The following is a 20,565-nucleotide window of genomic DNA, read 5'->3' on the forward strand; positions in this document are numbered from 1 at the left end:
CAAAGATCTCTACAAGTTACAAAGAGTTTCAGAAGGCTGGAGGGTTCTTAATCCTGGTGGTCCAGCCAAATAGTAGTTTTGGCGTAACTACTTTTTTAGCTGCAGTTTTATGTGTTAGCACTAGCTCTTACTTTACGTATCAGTTGCTGTGTGGTGCTGTCTCTCTTTTTCCCTACAGGTAGCTCAGTTCTGTGGGTTTTAGGAAATCATGGACATCACCTGTATTTTGTGGTGTTTATACTTGTGTTAGTGCAAACTGTTTGAGGGAAAATATACTAGCAGGTAAAAATACTCCTAATGTTCTTGCCTCTGGTATTAACATACTAACTCTAAGGTGTTTCTTCAGTTATAATGGACTCCACAGAACTTAAACAATTTTAATGGTTTCAAAGATAGCTAACTGCATTAAAAATTCTAGGAAGTAATTACATAATTCATCGTTATTGTTACAAATAGAAGAAATAAATGTCAAAGGCTCTTCTTTTTCACATTTATAAATTAGGTTATAATTTCCAACCATTGTTAAATATAGCTCTAAATTTTGCATGGGATGTTTTCCAATTATACCTCATAGAACAGGTGATGGTTGTTGCATGGTGTGTGCAGTTATGCCGTGATAGATTTGCTTTGCAGAACTGAAAAAATAATTAAAAAAAAATTTTCAAAATTATGCATATAGGAAATATTTTGAAAGTCTTGAAAGTATTATACTTGCCAAAATAATTATGTATAGAAATCAAGTTGCTTTTAAGTTAAGTCTGGTGGTAAGGAGAGGGTATAAGCATTGCAAACAAAAGGACTGGGGTGCTCTTCCTCTGTTCTTCACATGAGCTAACCCCAACCGAATCTCTTGTTCTTCCCAAGGTGTACCTGCTTGGTATGAAGATGTTTTCGTGATACAAAATGATGGTTTGGGTAGAGCAAGGCGTCTCCCCGCCCCGTTTCGATGCACTGCTCTCTCTTGCCCCAGAGGTGGTGCTGTCGCCAAGGCAGCCCCGGGAAAGCAGCGGGCAGGGAGAGGAAAGGGGGAGAAGGGAGAAGGGAGTGGAGTGGAGCCTGTGGTCCCCATCTGTGCCCAGGGACAGATCTGCGTTTGCAGATGAAGGGAAACAAAACAGAGCCCACCGATCTGAAGAAAGTTAAAGTCAAGAAGTGAAGTTATGGCAGAAAAGGGCAGGCTCAGAGGCAGTCTTACCAGCATATTTATAAATATGAAGAAGAAGACAAGAATTTTTGAAGTGGTACTTCATGGTGCTTGCTATAGCCAAGTGTTGCTGACGTAAAGATCCTTTCAGTCACCGAGCAGTGAATGCAGTAGAGAGGGAACTCACTTGTCATGCCAGCGCATGGGATTTTGGTTGTTAAAGACAAAACAACTGTAGGATAAATACACAGTTATCCTGCACAGTTCTAGAGTGTGAATGCAGAAGGCATCTAAAAGCCCTGCAGGAAAGGACTGAGCCCCAGTTAGGTATGTAAAGACAGCAGAGATCTTGGATTTTGCTCTGGGAGTAAAGAGAGTTCACAGAGTAATTCCAGAGCAATGTTAGTTACTTTTCTTTTGTTTTTGGGAAATCCTAATTTAGATAAATCTGAAAACACATACCAAGAAAAACTATCTATCTTTGTCTTGGTACCTTCACCCATTTGCAAGGTTTGCTCCAGCTTTGAATAGCATATGTTTGTTGCTAATTAATGTAAATTTCTGAATGCAGTACGTGCTGTTCTTCTCTCTGGACTGATAAACTGATTCCCCATTCATTTTGACATTCTGTTGAAATTACACTTGTTTTTTAAAAAGCCTCTGTGGTCTTGCTTGCTCTAGCCTGCCTTGCTAAACCTGTTTCTCTCTGTAACCCTCTCTGCTCCTTCTGTTTGCACAGCACAGGCCAACACCCTTTCCTTTCAGACAATCTCCTTGCTGTTGTGAGAACCTTCTCCTTTGCACCTTCTGCTGTCTGGAATGGTTTTCTGTGACTGCCTTTTGACTTTCTTGCTTGTTTCAGCGCTCAGTTGAAAACAGATTACTGTTTTTCCATTATGATTCCTCAAATTTTCACTCTTCCGCTGCTGTTTTTTAACTTTTAAGGTTTTACAGTTAACGTAACTGCATGGAGCATTTCATAATGCTTTGTATGTAACAGATGCTACACAAACTGAAGTGTTGTAGACTGCCTCTGTGCCTTCTCTTCTACACATTTAAGCCAATGGTAAAGCTGCTGTTAACTTCAGTGTGTGCAGGCTTGGGCCTCTAGCACATTATATATCAATGAAATCTCTACATCATTTGAAAATGATAAATTGTTGCTGTCCTGGGTGACCTGTTTCTCTCAAGGTGGCATTTTGCTTGTCTTGGCTCATTTGTAGCTTTGGTAAGTTAATTAAAGAAAAAAAAGAGGAGGAGGGAATTTGGCAAAACAGTTATCCTCTTTGTTCCTACTATGCTTGGAGCAAATAAGTTCTTTCTGTTCATATACTGACAGGAGGTTAGGAAAATTACAGAAGTAATATATGTTCACCTGACAATACAGACAAAAGGGTTTTGATGGTAGTGGTGCATGTTGCCAAAAGTGGAATAGAGTGAGGGCGTGTAAGTGGTTGCTAGTGCGTATAAGACTTTGCAAACACTATTGTTTTGTCATACTAAATTGTAGGTGGAAAATTTGTTAAGGCTTGTCCTTCCTTTGGACAGCTTGACCTTCTGTGGTCATTAACATTGGAAACCCAGAAGTGCTTTGCTTTCCTCTATGCCTTGTGGCCTCCACTGGACTGACTTTTTCCCTTTCTTTTTTTTTTCCTTTTGGTAGTATTCTATAGCCCTGGTTAGAGTACTATTGCAAAAGAACGAGTTATTAATGTCTCTTAAAATAACCAAAGTTTGTATGTTTCCACAGTTACCACAGCTACAGTTATTTGCACATGATTCAGCAGGCAGTAACTCATGCTAGGCTCTTTCCAAGAGCAATTAACGTATTAGTGTGGTATACTGACGGTATTTGTGACCATAAGTGAGTACTTGAATGTGACCCTTAAGGTGTACCCTTTTTAAATGGACAAACAGAAAGCCTAAGCAACATTTAGATTAATGAAAAGTATGCTGTCCTAGAACATCCTCCAGTTTATCCAAGCGTGTTCATAAATAGTTGTCCTATACCATAGTCTTTGTCTTCCGGCACTGTGTTCCCATAACAATAAGTATTATCATCTTTTTACCTTCTAATAGACTCTCTAATCTTGTTGTAGCAGCTCCTGGAATATCATGAACAAATCATTGACTTAGGCAATATCCCATCTGATTCTTAAGCTTTGATTTCACACATCATGTATCTCAGGTCCAGTTCACAAGCACTTGTGTTGTTTGTTGGAACTTGCCTATCAGTCTTGTACTGTCCAGAACACAAATAAAAGATTTTATTCTATGTGAGGTTAGGAAAAAAACCATAAGGTGGTTGATCCAGCATTGAAAGAGTTGAATTTTAATCTTTTTGTGTGTATGGATCTAAAGGTGCTATTAGGTTTCAGGTCTGATGAAACTGTTGGACAGTAACAGTACAATCATGTTAAGTTCCACTACTAACATCCCACTTATGGATGATTTATTTATAGATAAAGACATCAGCAGAAAGTTGTAGATGTAAGTGAACAGTACAGAGTCCATGGTGGTTACATATGGCTGCCTTTACATGTCTCAGTGAAATTACTTTTCTTTCCTCAACGAAAATACCAGGATGTAAGGTGGGAGGTTTGGCCCAAAATCTCAAGTACATAAAAATGTCAAGTACTGAACATGTGCTGTGACTGATGAGCCTGTACAAATGTTCTTTTTATTTACAGGGATCTTGAGCTGGTATTACTATGTGACTATGCCAATGCCAGCATCCACCTTCACTATTGCTGTAGGGTGCTGGCAGGAAGTTAAACAGCAGTCCTTCACAGCTGCTATCCAGACAAACAGTGAGTTTTCCTTGCCATCTTCACAAGCTGATTTCAGGTTGGTGTTTAGAATATTGTTGAAAAATGAGATATATGGGTAGCATTTTTATTTGCTCTGTGGAATGTGAAAATGAGTCATATTAGTACAGGAATCAAAACAGAACTTGTTTAATCTGAACAGAAAAATCTCGACAGGAAAGTAATTCCAAAGGCATTATTTCATGGGTAAGGGTGTGGGTTTTTTTAATGTGAAAACAAGCTGCTTAGTGAGCAATAGGGTTAACAAATCCCAGTGTCCTCTGGATTTGCATCCTACATCCTGTGTCTTCTAATGCCCTGCCTTGTTTCTTACAATGCCTGTCTGTAAGATCTTTAATGCTACTTGTCACAGAAGCTCACAAAATTTAAATTACACAAAGTAATAAACTGAAACTCACCTAGCAAACGGAGGGCTCTTAACCTCAACGAGTTTTCCTAGGTGGTGTCCCAACCTAGGGGGAGAGTCCCTGGCTGCAGATCTGCTGCTCTTAGGAGGACTGGCTCAGGCTCACCCTCTGGCAGGGGCTCCATTTGTACCCTAGTTGAATCTGATCTGGGGTCATCTATGATCATGTCAGTTCTTATTGGTTGAAGACTCCACTTTTACAACAGTCACATGGTTCTGACTGGGTGGCCAGGCCCGAAGAGTTGTGGTGAATGGAGTAATGCTGATCGTGGCCAGTCACAAGTGGTGTTCCCCACGGCTCAGTATCGGGGCCAGTTCTGTTTCATATCTTTATCAATGATCTGAACGAGGGGATAGTGTGCACCGTCAGTAAGTCTGGTTTGCACACAACATCAAGTTGGGCAGGACTGTTGATCTGCTTGAGGGTAGGAGGGCTTTACAGAGGGATCTGGACAGGCTGGATTGATGGGCTGGGACCAATTGTATAAGGTTCAACAAGGCCAAAGTGCCGGGTCCTGCACTTGGGTCACAACAATCCCATGCAATGGTACAGGCTTGGGGAAGAGTGGCTGGAAAGCTGGCTGCTGGAGAAGGACTTGGGGGTGTTGCCCGACGGCCAGCTGAACATGACCCAGCAGTGGGCCCAGGCGGCCAAGAAGCATCCTGGCTTGCATTAGAAACAGTGTGGCCAGCAGGAGTAGGGAAGTGATTGTGCCCCTGTACTTGGCACTGGTGAGGCCGCACCCTCGAATACTGTGTGCAGTTTTGGGCCTCTCATAAGAAAGACATTGAGGAGCAATGAAGCTGATGAAGGGTCTGGAGCACAAGTTTTATGAGGAGCGGCTGAGGAAACTGGGATTGTTCAGTCTGGAGAAGAGCAAGCGGAAGAGTTGCTCTCTACAACTACCTGAAAGGAAGTTGTAGGGAGGCAAGTGTTGGTCTGTTCTCCCAAGTAACTAGTGATAGGACAAGAGTAAAGGGCCTCAAGTTGCACTAAGGGAGGTTTAGATTGTATGTTAGAAAAAATTTCTCCACCAAAAGGGACTGTCTTTACAGAAATATGCTGTAGATTTTCACTATATATTCCTCTCTAATATACAGGATGTTCAGTAATAGATTTTTTTATTGATTTGGTGCAAAAGATTATTCTGACAACGTGTTGATAGAATAAATGAAATTTTCCTTTTTTTTTGTAAAACTTCTGAAAAAAGGGAAATATTTTTGTAGCTTTTTGTAGCAAAAATAAGTGCAAGATTTAGTCAGTGTGATGGTCATTGTTGTCATCCAATCTGTGTGATACTCATGTGATGAGTTAATTGGCACAGGCAGTGTGATGTATCTGTGACAGTGAAAGAAACAGAACTAATGTGTTTCGAAAAAAAAAAAACAAACCTGCCCCCCCCCCCCCAAAATCCTCTGCATGTGTGGTGTCTATTCTGTATAGACAAAAAAGGAGAGCTTAAGTGTACAAGGTTCTTTTGCAGTTAATTACGACATAAAAATCTATGTCCTTGAAAATCTGCTCTTACAGTTATATCCAATTCATCTTTATTTGGGAGTTAGTGCAACAGACACTTGTTGCTTGTTTTAATCTTTAGGACTAGGTAACCAAACCAACATTATGCACAGTAGCAGGCATTTCTAGAAAGAGTGTGAAATGGATAGACAAGCAAATGTTAGGGTAATGTCTCAGATAAGATAATGGAGATAAACACTTGGGCAGCAGGAAGAGGAAGGATTTCTGAAAGAAGTTGTTGAAATATGTAATGTAATTTATGTCCAGGTGCCTCTGAGTATAGTGCAATAACAGTAAGTGCTTTGCCTGTCCAGACATAGTAGAAGCAGCTTCCTTAAGTTGAAATCTCAAATCCAGGAGAGTCTCTGTGCTGTGCAGAAGCTAGGTTAGCAGGTGAAAACATGAAGCTGATTTCTGCTTAGATATGAGTCTGTTTGGGCAGATAAATCAGTTCTGAAGGTGTATGACTCAGTGTTTAGGAAGGATTTGATTTATCCCTCCTTCCTTCCAGCTACAGCTGCATATCCTGTAAGAGTAAAGTAAAGTAAGCTTGATCCTAGTGTGGTTTTTTCAAATGTCAGTCGTGTTAAGCCTGAATTGATATCTACTGTTATTTTTCACTTAGAAAAAAAAAATCAGTAAATTTCCTGGAGAATTTTAGTAACAACATCACAAAAAAAGCCTCCTTGGAATTTCATTCTAATTGCATTTAATATGTTTTTATTAATAAGTACAAAATTTTATTTTCATAGTCAAGTTTGAATAAGTAAGTATTTTTGTATTGTTGCTTAGTTTTCTTTATGTATATTTTGAGCACTTGTTCTTTTGATGCATATCTGTTATAAAACAGGGATTTGACTGATTTTTTTTAGTTATAAGCAACTATATAACTTCTCAGACATGTAGCAATGAGTGTTTTCACAGTGCTGCACATGTGTGAACAGTGTGAGCATACAAATGAGTTGTTTTCATGCAAAGTACCTCTGTCATTCTGATGCCTAGAGAATATCCTTGTCTTAGGGTACTCAGTTGTGCACATTTCTGGTATAACATTAAACTTATTTTTTCTTCTTTTTTTTGTTATTGTCAGGTGGCATGAAGAAATCTGTGGTCATATGGAATATCCCTGCCGTTTCCAAAATCCTGCTGCCAGGTTGCAGGCAGTCATTCCTTACAGAGTCTTTGCTCCCTGGTGCCTTACGGAACGTTGTGAAGAACATTTGCTTCAGCTAATTCCTCAGTGCCTCTCTGCTGCTTACACCACACTGGGTACCCACCCCTTTTCCAGGCTTGATGTTTTGATAGTTCCTTCCAATTTTTCCAGCCTGGGAATGGCTAGGTAAAGAAAATTCTTAGTATCTCATCTCCTGTATTTTATCTCCTTTTTATCAGCTACTTACCAGTGTTAAATTGCTATCAATATAAAGTTACTGTGATATTTTTCTTAAACCAAACCTAAAACTCTAGTTCTGGCTTCATGTGGATAAGTTTGTTTGCATCCTTTGTGGTATGATCTTTAGTTTTAGTTTTAACAGGGCTCAGGGAAGGAGAACACAAGCTTATTAGACATGTGGGTCTCATTTGCCAAACTACAGTTCTTTTATTGGTTCTATTAATTTAAATACTTGATACTGCTGTCATTTTGTTGTGTTTTCTTTTGGTATTGATTTTACGATTATGTCTTGACAGAACAAGAGCATGTTAAAATCCAGATCTAGAATTTATTCATAAGCCTTTTGTGATTTTTGAGTTTCTAGTCAAACAGTGGTCTTTGGAAGCTGAGTAAGGTAAACTGTAAGGATTATATTATCAAGTTTTCATTGAATTGTGGAGAATAAAAAGCTGAATTAAATCTTTTTGGTTTTACAGTGTAATTTCCAGTCATGCAATGATAATAGAATTTTAGCTCTATTAGTTGTAAGGCAATGCCTAACAATTGAACTTCCCCATTTGATTTTTATTTTTCTTAAAAATGTATTTTAAGTTGGTAATGAGATAGTGTTTGTTTATAGCATAGAATGAAACACTATTTTTATTCACTGTTTGCCTAGTGCCAACAGTAGAGTGGATAAATCTGGGCAAATGAACAAAACATCCAAGTGAAGAATTAAAGGCATAGCTTTGTTAGAAAGATGAAGACTGAAAGGAAAAGTCTATTCCCAGACTGTTGGTTTTGTATTTTGAAACTCTTGGGGCAGTTGTTGAGTAGGTTTGATGTCTGGAACAACTTCAGCAAATTGCACAAGTTGCCAGACCAAGTGCTAAGATGATCCAAAAGCTTATTTCTTTTTACAAACTGTATAGTTAATCAAATAAGGAAACGCTTTCTTTCATGCTACATGTTTTATTTCTTACTTATGTCATTTTTTTTTTCTACAGCTTTCCTCTTAAAATCCTCCTTAGGGATAAAAGTAGAAAATTATGCTGGCATGTAATAACATTGTATAGTTTTTAGTAGAAATTTACTTTCCTTTTTTAAATGCAGATCTGTAAAATTTAAAACTTAAACATTCAGGGACCCTCCTTTATTGATACCTTGTACTGGTTACTGAGTTTTCAATGATAGTTCTTTGCTCAGTGAAGTCCTAAATTAAACATCAAGAAACTTACACTATTCCTGGTTGCTTTGTGCACACACTGCAGGCTGTATTCTCTGATGCTTTATGTAGTGGTTTGATTTAGAGGTGTGATGTTGTGTATCATCTTCTGAAGTGATATGAAATTGGGAGAGCTGCTTAGAGATTTCCTCTCCCTTCAAAAACATAGTAAATTGACACAAGTCCTTACGGATCATTACTACAATTTAGGAAGAAACTGGCCATTTTACTTAGCTGCATGATAAGAGCAGTGATCAGTGGAACCATGAAGGGCAAGACACACAAATAGTACAAAATGAAGGAGAAAAGGGAGGTAGATGTCTAGTAGGAGAAATCTTCAAGATTCAGTTGGTGATATGCTACTGCTCTTTGAGATGTTGTCAGAGCTTCTCCTGAATGTACCTTTCCCAGAATTTATAGGGAAAAAGTGCCTGCAGGGTATTTTGTTGCAAAACCATCTGTGGTTATCTGAGTCCAGATTGCGTGTTCAGAATATTGTAATTGTACTTTCTCTGTGAAGGTTATGAGAAAAATCTATTATTTTATTTCCCTATGCTGCTTCTAACCACTGTCAGTTCCAAGTGGCCCATATCATTGAATATAAGTAAAGGATGAAAGTAAGGGCATGTATACTTCCTGATGCTTTTCATTCAACAGTTCATCAAGCTAAGCACATTCAAATTTTTCAAAATTGAAATAAAGGAATAATTTAAGCTGTTTAAATGTCTAGCTGTATTTGGAGAGCAAAGGAAATTAAATGACTCATAATAGCTTGTTTGTTCTTGTTTAATGCAATTTTTCAAATAGAGGCTTCTAGGTATATAGCAGGCGACTTAAATAGTTAATTCCTGTGCATGCAATGATAATTACCTGAATGTCTTCAGTTAAGAATAAGCTATGTGCAAAAACCATGTCCAGACCCACATTAAAAAAAAAAGTTAGCTATTATCTTGGGTTTAAAAGTGTGCCGTACTATTTATTTTTTAATCTTCTAGTCTATCTGTAGCAGTATAAGCATAACACGGCATGCCAGTACAAAGGAGCTGTTGTTTTGAGAATTCTAATTGTACTCCTGTCTGCCAGGGAAGGAAGCAGTCATAAATTTTAGTCATTATCTGAAGTATCAGGACTTTACACTGGCACTTCTCTTTGTCTCTTCCTCATTAGCCAATACTTACTGTGTATTCCCAAATACTTCCCTTTACTTAAGGGGGATGTTTCCCCAACATTTTAGACTGGTATGAAATGGTGATAGTTCTTGCATACAGTGGCTTAATTAAGCACTTTAAGCTGTCTGTTCCAGTAGCCACTACTGTGGGTCAGCTGCATTTCTCTTGAAGTCTGACAGATGTTTTATGAGAAAAAAAATCTAGCTGAAAGCATATTCATTTTACTTGTGTTTTCTGTACGTATTTTCCTGAGTTTAAATTTACTGTAGACTTCTGAATGGAAAGAGGATCTTGACTATATATAGAAATTGCTGTCATCCCCTCTTGCTTCCTGCAGATCTTTGAAGCTGGAGGATTTAATTTTGCACTCTCGCTTGGTTTTACACTATTTTATTTCTCCCAAATTTATGTTAGTAAAAGAAGAATGCAGCCTACATGTCTTTGTTGGTGATGTTATGTTAAGCTGTACATAAATTAAATTAATAAAGCATTGTGGACCAAATTTAAATAGCTTAAAATCCAGAGATTCAGTGCTTTCTGTAGGATTTTGAGAGTTTCATGGACACATAATAGCACTTAATTATCTAAGTTCTCTCAGTAGCAGAAGGGAGGGAATTGGAGGAAAAGGAGTAAGGAAATGTGTGGGACTGCAAAGACTCTAGAGCTCCAAATTAGGTTGTTCGAGGAAGAGATCCCTGACCTCATACTATATTGAAAGATGTACATTGTTCACGTACTCAGACAGTTAAGAGTTTAAAAGCAGAAGATTAAAAGTAGCACCATATTTTGGTGCTGTTGATGACGACGTTCTACTCCCTGAGGAATTGTCAACACCGTTGGCATTTAACTAGCAGAGTTATTTCATGGTTGCAGGTGCTCTCATGTGAGCCAGTAGTTACTCGTGAACAAAGCTGGCTGAAAGACTTCAAATTAAAAATAGGGTCTGTTTGTTCCCTGGTTGGTTGTGCTCTTCAAATCAGTTCATTCCCAGTCCAGTTCTGTTGATCACATTTGAAAATCTAGCGTTTCAAAATCTGTTCCTCCTGACCTACAACTCAATTTTCTTTCCTTTTGGCAAAACCTGAAGAGACTCTAAATTCCTTATTCTTTTTAATTTCCCAAGGAAAAACATTCTTCCATATACAGAGACTCTAACTTTTTATGCTACCTGAGGCTGTGCTTGAGACCTTGACTTCTTTTGCAACGTTTAGTTGCATAAGTCCTCTCTTTTTTTTATTTTTATTTTTAGTTTTCCCCATGGGAGTAAGTTTTTCCTTGATAACCATTGAGGGCTTTTCACAGTCACACCAATCAGTTGTGTTTCTATGGCTTTAGAAACTGCTTACTATCTTTCTACTTCTTCACAGCAAATGTGCTGGTATTCATTTTACTCCCCTGGAGGTTGCAAGCCTTTGTTTGCTGTGAGTTGAAGTACTGTTTTTGAAGCAACAGTCTTCAAAGTTTTTTGTTTCCAACACGCATAGTTTAAATAGCATATGATTACACTTTTTCTGTTTAATTAATGTACTTTAGATGTACTAGTTTTGGAGTAAGTACTAGCACAAGGGAAAATTCTTAGCTGAGCGCTGTATGTCAATAACTTGACTAGTCAGATCACATGTTGCTGGGAGCTAGAAGAGTTTGATGAGAAAAGTGTCATTTTGTATGAATCATGCTCTTAGTTTTTTCTTAAACTCTTAGTACTAGTGACTGCTGAAAATAGAGTAATAGGATAGATGGACTTCTGGTCTTACCTAGTTTGGCTGTTCTTAAAGCAGTTTTGCCCAGCAGAGCTAGCAAGTGAGTGGATCCAAAGAACTTTTGAGCAAGACACTGAAATTTTCAAAACAGGATCCCCGTGTTAGGTTATTTGAATCTTATTTAGGCTCTAAAATTAGTGGCCTCATTTTCAAGTATGCTGGACACCCTTGAAACCCAAATGGTGTTTGCTGGCAGAAACATAGAGGATGCTTGGTATATTTGTAAATTAGGTCAACTTATATAGCTGGCTAAATATGGATTTAGCAACCCAGCTTTCAGTTCCTATTTATAAAGATCTTAGTCACTCTTCTCTCATGTAAATGGTCTTTTGTATTTTAAGAGGAAAGAATATCCCTTTTGTCAAAACACAGTATATCAGCAGAACTCTTGAGTTTTTCCAGGGCATGTCACTAAGGTTGTTAGCTTTTTAAATTGGAAATGGGGGTGGGGGGGGAAAGAAGGGAGTGTACGGGGGGAAGCTCAAGCAGACTCTTTGATCTATGCATCTGTAGTCACCATTCATCAGTCACCAGATCTGTATGTCTGCAGCGATCCAACGACAACTGATAAGTCTATAGTAAAATCAGCCAGGACTATTGGAAAACATCCAAATGTCAAACTTAAGTGTGAGTCTTTAGTATTGTTCAGTCTTGCAGAACTGTGATTGAGTGTTTGCCTCGGCTGTAGAAGTCTTTTGTGAGTGTATACATTTGTATAAACTTCTTTGCATAACATTTTCAGTTGTGTTAATTTGACAAAATACTTGCAAGCGTAATCCTTAAACATGAACTCTCCTGAGTCTATTTTTTACATATCACTAGTTGGTTATACAAACAGAAATAACCATTTACAAAAAATAAAGCAAAATGTAGAAGTATGATGTCTGTAGAAAGAAAAATTGATTTTTTAATTTTTTTTTTTAATTCGTTATGTAGTGGAGAGTCTTAACTTGAATGTTGCATACTTGTTTCCTTGTGTGTGTGGTGGGTTTTTCTTTTTCTTTTCTTTTTTCAAAGATGAGAGACTGCAAATTGCCTGAGATTTTAATTTCTGATCCTGCAAATGGTTTTGCTTGCCCTTAAATTCACATATGAAATTCCTTTTTGTTTGATTCAAAATCCATACTTGTATCTTTAGTCAGTATATTTGTTGGCAGGATCATGACGTAGTTAAACGTAAGTGAAATTTGGCTTAATGATGCAAGTGACTTTAATGTGATTCACTGTAAAGAAAAAGAAAAAGCTATAGAGCTTAGACTTCCTGGAAATATTTGCAAGGAGTGGTGCTTTGGTATACATCCAGTGGTTTTTTTTTTTAAATAGAATTTGGTTCTTGAACTGCGTAACGGAGTCCACCTAGGAGGAAATTGTATCTGTCCTTCTTGTGCTTCTAAGATGAAGAATCAAGCAGGATATTTGACTGAATATACCATGAAATCCATTCATCAATGCAAACAGAAGTGCTAACACAGGATTGAGCATAAGTGATTTTTTTAATCCTAGGTTCTGTTTTTCTTTCCTATTTTAGATGACCACCTATGCTGAGTTCTTTAAGAAAGGGTGCAAAATACCGTTTTTTTTTCCAGTGGCAGTTTTTCCCATTGGCATTTTTTCATAGAAACTTATAAATACAGAGATTCACTTTTATTTATATGGAGTTCTTTTTGAATAGCAGCTGTTCTGGTAGATATTTGGTGTATTTGCTAGCCTCACGTGCTCTGTTGCAATACTGCTGTAAATAATTCAGTATACCCATGTTTAACAAAGGAACTCCAGAGATTTGCCTTGAGGAATGGAGAGGGGAAAGTGTAATATTAGTTGGGGAGATTTTTTGAAAAATAGAAAAAGTTGAGTATCTATTTAAATGTTGGATTTGGTTTTAGTACAAGGAAGACAGTCAGTCCTGGATGACAGAATATTCAGCATTCACTGTAGGCTACCTGAGGCTATAACCTACAGTCGGTTTTGAATTCAAAGAGATCTTGGATCTGTCTTTCAGCCATCTAAACATTTAGCTTATTGTATTTTGCTTTAGTCTTTCTATCCTCATTTGTCCTCCTTCACCCAAATTTGTCATTGTCATAGGAATTCGGATACAGTTTCTAGTGCTATAGAATTTAATTTGAATTTTGTTGAAACTAATATTAACCTACTCATGGGGTAGCAATTTAGTAATTTTTACTTTTGCTGAAGCAGTTCTTTACTATTTGAAGAAAGTAAAGCCATTAAAAATTCATCCTGTTTGTAGTCTTAGCTGTGGTAGCAGTAATTCAGACAATGTGGCTGTACAACACATGCGTATGAACTTAGTGGTATTTAGACTTTGGGAACATTTTCTGACTCTTAGTGGGAACCTGAAGTGTAATTTGCTGCCACTGCAATCACAGTCCTTTATTCAGTTTTCATTTTGGGATCAAAATGGGATTTGGAGTACTTCAGGCACAATGTATTTCTTTACTAACGTGTTGAGCTGCCTTGTTGGTCTGTTAACTCTTAGCAGATGTTCTTTTGAATGTAAACCTTCAAAGAGAATAAAGTTCATTTCTTGATGGAAAGCAAAATTTGTTTTCCATCATTTATAAGATTGCTGCATTCAGAGAAATATTATTACTTTAAACAAATACCAGAAACAGGACAGATTATTCCTAGAAGCATGTCCTTTTTCCCCTTCAGAGTTATATTTAAAACATTAATAAAGCGAAGAGATTTCTCAGCTCTTTTTTGCTCTTTAGTTTCTTGAAAATAAGTACTTACAAAAGAGAGACTTCTTTAATTTTAACTTGGTGAATAGACTTTCATGTGCTTTGAATGGCACTGGAAAATAAAATGACTGCTACTTTTTAAGAAACACTTCAAGTTTTCTATAATGTAGCTTCGTAAGCCAGATACTATCTGGTTTTATATCAGCATCTTCACTGATCTCAGTTATGTTTGATTGCTGCAGCACACTGAGAAAAGAGAGAATAAAAGGTGAAGCACTTTGACTGTGACAAAGTGGGCAGTAGAAGTTACCTGCTGCAAATAATTTTTTTGTTGTTATTGACTATTTACCTTCTCCCACCACCTAACAGCCAAATTGTTTTGCACTATGTCTTATGACACCATAAAAATAAAAGGCAGTTGATGTTCTGGCAACTACACATTTTAAGTATATGACATGAGACTGTGATAGGGGAAGCCTTGTTTCTCTGATTTCTGGAGTATCTACATATTTTGAATCTGGTGGTTTTTTTTTTTTCCAATGGCTGAGCACCCAGTCGACTGAAAACCATGCACTTCTTTTTTTACGCTTGAATGTGCGAAAAAAGGTATGTTTCTGATACACACTTAAACCCAACATAGACGAGTTGTTTTTGATTTTTTTTTTCCCTCTTAGGCTTGTGTCTTGCAATCTGACAGGCTGATGAAATAGCATTTGAGGCTATGAAGAACAAAAGTTGACTTTGGCTTTTTTTTCACAATCCTTCTTACAGTGCCACAGCAATAGCTGCCTTTATACCTAATCCCTAAAGGGAGATTATTCAAATGGCTTGTATGACCACTGCAGTTGAGATGGCCTGTCCTTTTGCTTTCGTGTGATACCCCAATGTAACAGCTGTGCAAGAGTCTGTATTGTTTTCCTTCCAGTAGCAACAGCATAAAGGGGAAAAAACTTAGTAGTTTACTAAAACTGTGTGAGCAAGTACTGCATCTTAAGGTGGATTTAAAAGGCTCTACAGTAATGTAAATTCCATGCTCTAAAACTAAATTTTGGATTTAAGTCAAATTTCAGCCACACTGCCTGGTACAGTCAGCAATCTGTGCTGGACCACTCAGAGGTCCTCAACAGACACTCAGCAGGACCCAACCAGATCCATATATGATCTTGTTACCTCTATATTGTATCAATCTCTCAATCATTACTTCCTTGCTTTTCAGTGTAAGATTGCTGCCTCTTCATGGACAGAAAAGTGTAGAAGCTGAGTTAACAGTATTCCATCACATTGGTTTGCTTCTGCTTCACTCACCCACCCCTAGCCTCTACACTCGCAGCACTGCATGGTGCAGTTTTGGGCTTCCTATTGTGACAGACATACTGACAAACTGGATAGAGGCCATCAGGCAGCCACAGGTAGGAGGATATGTTATATAAGAAGAGGCTGATAGACTGAGATTTTCTTAGCCTGGAAAAAGATAAGACTAACTGAGACTCTAATTGCTATCTCCTACTACCTGAGATAGTAGAAAGCAAGCCATGGTTCTCTCAGAGATGGACTGGGAAAATATATGAGGCAACATTTGCAAGTTGCAGTGAGGAAATTCAGACTAGATGTAGGGAAGAGTTTTTGCAGTGATCGTAGTTAAGCACTGAAACAGGTAGTCCAGGGAGCTTGTGGAACCTCCATCTCAGGAGGCAGTGAAAAGGGATCCCTTCAAACTTGACTTTTTTTCTGACATGCCCAGCCTTTGTTGCTTCTACCTGTGCTACCACTTTGGTGTATATGTTCAGTTAACAAATGACACCTCCCCCTCCATGTTACCTGTATGACTCATTCATGTTGCCTTGGTACTTTGAGAGCCTTTCAACAATTGGAATATTTTGTTTTCAAAAAATTCTGTGCAGGAATGTATTCTTATTTTACAGATAGCTAATTGGTGTCTGTAGATGTTACAGGAGAATTTCTCAAAGAAATACACAATTTCCTAATTCCCTTTTCCTCTCCCATGCCATGTCAAGGTTAATTAAGGAACTGAGTCCATGTTGTTTGGACCTAAACACAATGTTCTAACATTGCACCAGCCTTTCCTTTCCAACCTTTTCCCTTTTTTTTTTTTTTTGTAATGGTAAGTACTAACTATCTGCCAAGTTTGAAATTCGTACTCCAAACTTCTGGGCTGCTAGTGCTAATAAAAATCCTTAACTGGAATAATGTATAGTGCTTCCTTTTTTCACTCTTTCTTTTTAAAAACACCGAAAGCATTTTCATTATTACCTCTAATCCTGGAAAGTGCAAATTTCACATGTACGTTTCAGTACATTAAAAATAATGAAAGCTATTGAAATTGAGGATAAGGGATGGGATCTTCAGTGAAAGAGGTTTTAGTGTTGTGACAGAGGATTCTAATATTAGTCTTACTGCCTGTGCTGTCGTCTTATATGGAATGTTTTTGCAGTATGAGAATAGACTGATTTTATTCACTCACTTAGAAATTGTTTCAAAATGTGGTCAAGATTTTAGACATACCTTACTTGGTGCCAACAAGGTCCTCCTGTAGCATAAGTAGTTCAAGAAAACATTGTGTATCAGCCATTGTGAATGGGAATGGTGGTTGTTTTTTCCTAGGTTAAGTGATGCTAGTATTTCTCATATAATGTTGATTTTACTGGTTGGTTTGGTTGAATTAAGAGATGTGTTTCTTAATTTCTTTTTTGGTTTCCTCTTCCACCAAGAAATCATTTTAGGTGCAGTAGAGTTACAGTATGGGACATTTCATTACTGTCTAGGTGTAAAGGTGTCTATCATGACTATTTTTCTAAGTCTTTTTATCTGTCTGATGATATAACCTGAGTTCAGACTGAACCAGCGGTATAGACTTAGACAAGAAAAATGGCTTTAATTTCCTCCCTTCTGCCTCTCCCAATTCCTCAAAAAAATGCCAAACAACCAACCAAAATCCTTCTCCCTCCTCTCCCTCCTCCAGTCTTACAAAGAGTGTTCATGTGTAGCTTTTGAAAAAAAACGAAGTAATAAGCCAAAGACCAGTTATCTGTTTTAGAACATGTAATTATTTAGCAATAATGTAAAAGTAGTCTGAAACTCCAGTATTTTCCAGCTGTTTGTTGCTAAACAAACACAAATTCTGTTCCTTCCCCATACCTATGACATATGGTTTATGATTTAATCTGTTTTAAATTTGTGCTGATATTTTTGATTCAGTTTTCCAAATAACTTGTCCAAGGAAGCAATTTGCTTTTGCTCATACAGTTACAACTTCAGCAACCAGGTAATATATGCTGATGATTTTTCATATTTTTAATATACTACAATGAATGTTATGGTCCCCATAATGCTAATGTAAATCATGAGTAATTCCATGAAGTTCTTTGTAGATCTGTCCCATGTGCGTGAGATGATAATTTGTCTATGAAACTTAAAAATTTAGAGCTAAATCCTAAAAAATACACAGGTGGGTACTCTTGTAAATATTTGGGCTTTTTAGCTGTTAATGAAGACGAGGTATTAAATGCTGTTCCTAATTATTTTGAGGTATATTGTGATATTGTTAACAATAGGAGATCTTGTGCAAATCAAGATGTGACTTACCTGAGAGTTCAGAGCTCGGTACACAAAACCAGATTGTGATGATGGCTTTCTTATCTAATTTATCTAAAACTTCTGAGACTGTGGAAGGGGAAGAAAATAACTCTTTTTTTTTTCTGTGCTTAAGGCAGATTTATTTGTTGTTGGGCCACTAGTGTATTGTGCACAAAGTCACGTTCTGTGAACACAGCAATTAAACATCTTTTCTGTGAGCTCTTTTTGTCTATCAAATAAAAACAAGGAACAGAGATGGGATTTTCTACTACATTTGACAGTTACAGGCATTCTTGGCAGAGGGGTGGGGGAGTGAAAGGCTATATTGAGACTATCTGTCTATTTCTTCTGCAAGGCTGGTAATTTGTAGCACTGCTTCTCACACATGGGAAAAAAAAAAGATGGGGGAAAAAAAAAGGATGGAGATTATCCCTTCACTGCTTCTCCTTGTCTTGATTGTAGTGCATGTTACGCTAAGTGTGTTTCACCACTTCCTGGCTGAGAAGCAGGGAGACTGGGCATGTGAAGTCAATCCGAACAAGTGTAGCCTGCCTCCAGTACTCACAGTGCATCTATAGTGAGGTGCCAGGTGCGTTCTGCCAGGCAGTTCTGTGCATAAAGACTGTGCTCCGAGTGCTTTTTATTTGATGATTTGGCAGAGGCCAAATTGCTGGCTTTCTCTTGTTTTCGGCTGCAGGGGTATAGAAACTGCCAGGAAACAGTGTGGAAAAAGGCATAGACATGGTTGTGCAACAGATAAATACGTTGTGAAGAAGAACAGATAGAGGATTAGCTGAGCAGTGATAATATGAAGGAAAATAAATTAAAATGAGTAATAACATGGGAACCTCTGAGGGAGCAAACTAGAAAATGTTGTAACTAGTGAACATATTCCAAGCACAACCAGATCAGCAGGTGTGTTTTTCATGGCTCAGTGAAAAATAGCAAATTTATTTCTGGGCTCTCAAATTGCATATTTTACACAAGTGATGGATAAACATTATGAATTTATTAAGTTGCTGCACTAACACTTTGTGAATATTATTTCTGTCTGTTATTATTTCAATTTTGTGTGGTGACCAAAAGCCACAGTAAAGGAGTAGGTCTTCCGAAAGTACCTCATTAGGGGAGGGACCACATAGCTCTGTCAAAACAATTCCAGTGGAGTGCTTCTCCTTTTGGTCTTACAAAGTGAAGACCACAGCAATACTTGTTTTCTGAAACTTGTCAAACTTCAAACTTAATTTTTTTCATTGTGTAAGTGTATAATTTCTTGGACTTCAAGGTGGGGTTAGTACCCCATTGAAGGCTGCTTTTGTCCTTTATTGGGAAATGTTTGCATGTTAGAATTGCTCTTCAGAGATGTAGGAATCCTTGATGGTATTCTGAAGTGACAGAAGTAAATGCTGGACAAGGGGGATGAGCACGTTCAGAGCCCATTGCAGGGATTCCAGAATTGTGTTGATTGCTTTTTCTATTTGTTGGAAGTTTTATTATTGTTATTAGTAATAACTTGTGTCTTGTTTTGTGGGTCTTTTTAAATAAACAGACCTAAAAATTCTTTTAATTAAGAACAAAACAAAAAACCTGCCCAAAACTGTGAAACAGGGCTTTCAAAGTCCTTATACGGATTATATGGATTTTTTTGCACTGATTTGATGTTTGTTCTCACTTCCGCTAGAAGGGCTTGTTTGAATGGATTTTCTATGAACTGGTGCTAAAAGTTCCTTCTCCCAAGTAAAATTCAGAATAGAAGCTTTGATATGAGGAAATTCAAGTCTAACTTGATTGTGAAGCAAGTATAAGGACCACAGAATGTTTACAAACAGAAGGAGAACTCCATGTAAGAGTGTAGACTCCATGGAAGACTCCTAGTCTGTGAGTTGAACTCTTTCTGCTGATTTTCGTGCTTTTCCAGAAGTATGATTGTCAGGTAATTTAAAGTGAGGAATGCACGGGGGCTTTTGAAATCTTTTGAAATACACAAATAGTGAATTATTTCTCTGGGGTAGCGATTCAAGATTTTTTTTTTCCTTACAGAAAGCTTGGGAAGAAAGACAAATTAAAAGAAAAAATAGCATAAGCTCAAAATAATTCAGACAGAACATTTAGAACATAGACTATGAAGTGATCAAGATTAGGTCTTTCTCTGCAAGGAGTAATTTTTCTTGTAACCATGTGTTCCTTCCACATTTCTCCACAAGCCTTCCCAAATACATACTTTGGCTTGTTTGTAATACCAGTATTCATATTGACACATTCTTTGGCAGGAAAAAAAACCCACAACTTATCACTGCCATCTTCTATAATTAGTAGAATCAGTCATTAAGAATAATTCCTCTTCCATGGTCACCAACAGAACTTGGAAGATCATTGTTACAATCTTACTATTTTTTTCACACCGAGTACTAATTGGTTGGGTATGGGTGGGTTGAGACCTTCACCACTACACTCCTTTGCAGTGAGGGTTTGTACCTCATGGCTTTACAGTGCTTTAGGGCTAGTTTCTGTTCCCAAAAATATGCAATTTCTCCAATAAATTCTTACATAAACAAAATCTGGTGGTAAAAGCTCTGACTTTATATGAAACACAGGAACGCCTTTCTTGTCACAGTTGGGTCTTTATTTATGTTTGTTTTTTTAACTTTGAGTCCTTCTGCAAGTACTTTATGATACACTCTTGCCTCTGACCAAGGCAACTTTATCTTCCTAGATTTCAGTTTAGGTTTTAGTCTTATTTATCCTTGTCGTCTTTGAAAACTTATCTAAGGTGTCTTTTTTAATAGCCATTGGTAGTTGGGATTTTTTTTTCCACTTCTTTCAGCTGCTGCAAACCTGTTTTTTCACTT

At 37.5% G+C, this 20,565-nt stretch overlaps 1 protein-coding gene across 2 annotated transcripts in view; it reads left to right on the top strand.

Annotated features, from left to right (window-relative positions):
- AOPEP (aminopeptidase O (putative)) overlaps window positions 1-20,565 on the top strand; it is a 198,336-nt gene that overhangs the window by 28,588 nt on the left and 149,183 nt on the right. For both annotated transcript variants that reach the window (XM_086770415.1, XM_086770414.1), the window contains exons 5-6: window positions 3,835-3,991; window positions 6,985-7,233. In XM_086770415.1, the coding sequence (XP_086626541.1) occupies window positions 3,835-3,991; window positions 6,985-7,233 (406 nt within the window). The remainder of the gene's footprint in view (window positions 1-3,834; window positions 3,992-6,984; window positions 7,234-20,565) is intronic.

This window comes from Chlamydotis macqueenii, chromosome Z (assembly GCF_036417535.1).
Source record: "Chlamydotis macqueenii isolate bChlMac1 chromosome Z, bChlMac1.mat, whole genome shotgun sequence".
NCBI lineage: Eukaryota > Metazoa > Chordata > Aves > Otidiformes > Otididae > Chlamydotis > Chlamydotis macqueenii.